Source organism: Meleagris gallopavo, chromosome 1, assembly GCF_000146605.3.
Source record: "Meleagris gallopavo isolate NT-WF06-2002-E0010 breed Aviagen turkey brand Nicholas breeding stock chromosome 1, Turkey_5.1, whole genome shotgun sequence".
Classification (NCBI taxonomy): Eukaryota; Metazoa; Chordata; class Aves; order Galliformes; family Phasianidae; genus Meleagris; species Meleagris gallopavo.
This window is the reverse complement of record NC_015011.2, coordinates 150817580-150819654: the sequence shown is the minus strand read 5'-3', so window position 1 is coordinate 150819654 and position 2075 is coordinate 150817580. Positions and strand designations below refer to the sequence as shown.

Below are 2075 nucleotides of genomic sequence, written 5' to 3'. Positions count from 1 at the left end.
AGCAGACAGCTGTGGGGCAGGAAGACTGGGGGACTTACCATCCATGGGGACATGTGGAGTAATATCTGAAGGGTGAGTCCCCTGGTACAAAGCCATGCTGGAGCAGTGCTTGGAGAGCTCCAGCCTGTGAGAAGCCCACACAGAATCAGTTTGGGAAGGACTGTGTGCCATGAGAGGAACTCATGTGGAGCAGAGGCAGGGAATGACCATGGAGGAGCAGCGGAGATTAAGTGTTATGGGGTGATCTCATCCTCCATTCCTCATTCTCCCACACACTTAGGGCACAGGAGGTAGAGGAGAGTGGATAGCAAAGAAGGTATTTTTCTTTTAGTACTCACTGTTCTAGTCTGTTGTCAAGCAATAATTCATATTAATCTCCCTGTGCTGACACTGTTTTGCACATAACAGTAATTGGTGACTGACCTCCCTGTCATTATCTCAACCCTTGAGCCCTTTTCCATCTTATTTTCACCCTTTCTTTCCTTGAGGAAAGGGAGTATGAGAGCAGTTACGGCAGGGTTTAAATGCCCATCTTGGCCATCTATCAGTGCTCCTGGTTAACTGGAGAGGTCCCAGAGGATTGGAGGCTTGCTGATGTGACTCCCATTTACAAGAACGGCCATAAGGAGGATCTGGGGCACCATAGGCCTGTTAGCCTGACCTTGATACCGGGGAAAGTAATGGAGGAAATCGTCTCAGGAGAGAGCGCACAGCATGTGGAGCACACGGACCACCTGGGTGGTGACCAGGAGATCAGGCCCAGCCAACATGAGATCATGAAGGGCAGGTCTGCTTGACCAACCTCATCACCTTCTATGACTGAGGGATGAGTCTGGGAGATGAGAGAAGGGCTGTTGATGTAGTCTACCTAGACATCAGCAAAGCCTTTGATACGGTCTCTCACAGGCTTCTGCTGGGGAAACTGGCGGCGCGTGGTCTGGACAGATATACACTTCTTTGGATAAGGAATGGGCTAGAGGACCATGACCAAAGGGTAGTGGTTAATGGAGTTAAGTCCAGCAGGCAACCCCCTATGAGCGGTGTGCCCCAGGGGTCAGTACTGGGGCCCATCATGTTTAACATGTTTATTGATGACCTAGAGGAGGGAATTGAGCACACCCTCAGTAAGTTGACAGATGACACCAAGTTGGAAGGTGGTGTTGATTTGCCTAAGGGTAGGGAGGCCCTTCAGAAGGATCTAAATAAGCTGAAGCGCTGGGCAGAGATAAATGGGATAAGGTTCAACAAGGCCAAGTGCTGGGTCCTGCATCTTGACCACAATAACCCCAAGCAGCGTTACAGACTTAGGGATCAGAGGCTAGATAAACATAAAGGAGACGGAGGGGTACTGGTTGATGCTCGGCTGAACATGAGCTGACAGTATGCCCAGGTGGCCAAGAGGGCCAAAAGGATCCTGGGATGCATTAGAAACAGTGAAGACAGTAGGAGCAAGGAGGTGAACATCCCCCTGTACTCAGCACTGGTGAGACCGCACCTCGCATTGTGTCGAGTTTTGGACCCCACACCACAGGAAAGATGTTGAGGCTCTGGAGCATGAACGAAAACGGTTAGGGGTCTGGAAGAAAAGACTTATAAGAACAGGCTAAGGAAGTAGGGATTGTTGAGTCTGGAGAAGAGGAAAATCATCGGAAACAGTATTGCAAACAATAACTTCCTGAAAGTAGGCTAGGGTGAAGAGGGGTTAAGCCACTTCATGAAGGCAACAGACAAGATTCTGTGGTGGTGAGGCGATTCTGTGTGGTGGTGAGGCGATTCTGTGGTGGTGAGGCAATTCTGTGTGGTGGTGAGGCGATTCTGTGGTGGTGAGGAGATTCTGTGGTGGTGAGGCGATTCTGTGTGGTGGTGAGGCGATATTGTGTGGTGGTGAGGCGATTCTGTGTGGTGGTGAGGCGATTCTGTGGTGGTGACGCGATTCTGTGATGGTGAGGCGATTCTGTGGTGGTGACGCAATTCGGTGGTGATGAGGCGATTCTGTGTGGTCGTGAGGCGATTCTGTGGTGGTGAGGTGATTCTGTGTAGTGGTGAGGCGATTCTGTGGTGGTGAGGGGATTCTG

At 50.7% G+C, this 2075-nt stretch overlaps 1 protein-coding gene across 1 annotated transcript in view; it reads left to right on the top strand.

Annotated features, from left to right (window-relative positions):
- Positions 1-1033: 1033 nt before the first annotated feature.
- Positions 1034-2075, top strand: part of NHLRC3 (NHL repeat containing 3) — an 11343-nt gene continuing 10301 nt past the window's right edge. The window contains exon 1 of the mRNA XM_010728730.2: positions 1034-1175. Coding sequence (XP_010727032.2) covers positions 1034-1175 — 142 coding nt within the window. The remainder of the gene's footprint in view (positions 1176-2075) is intronic.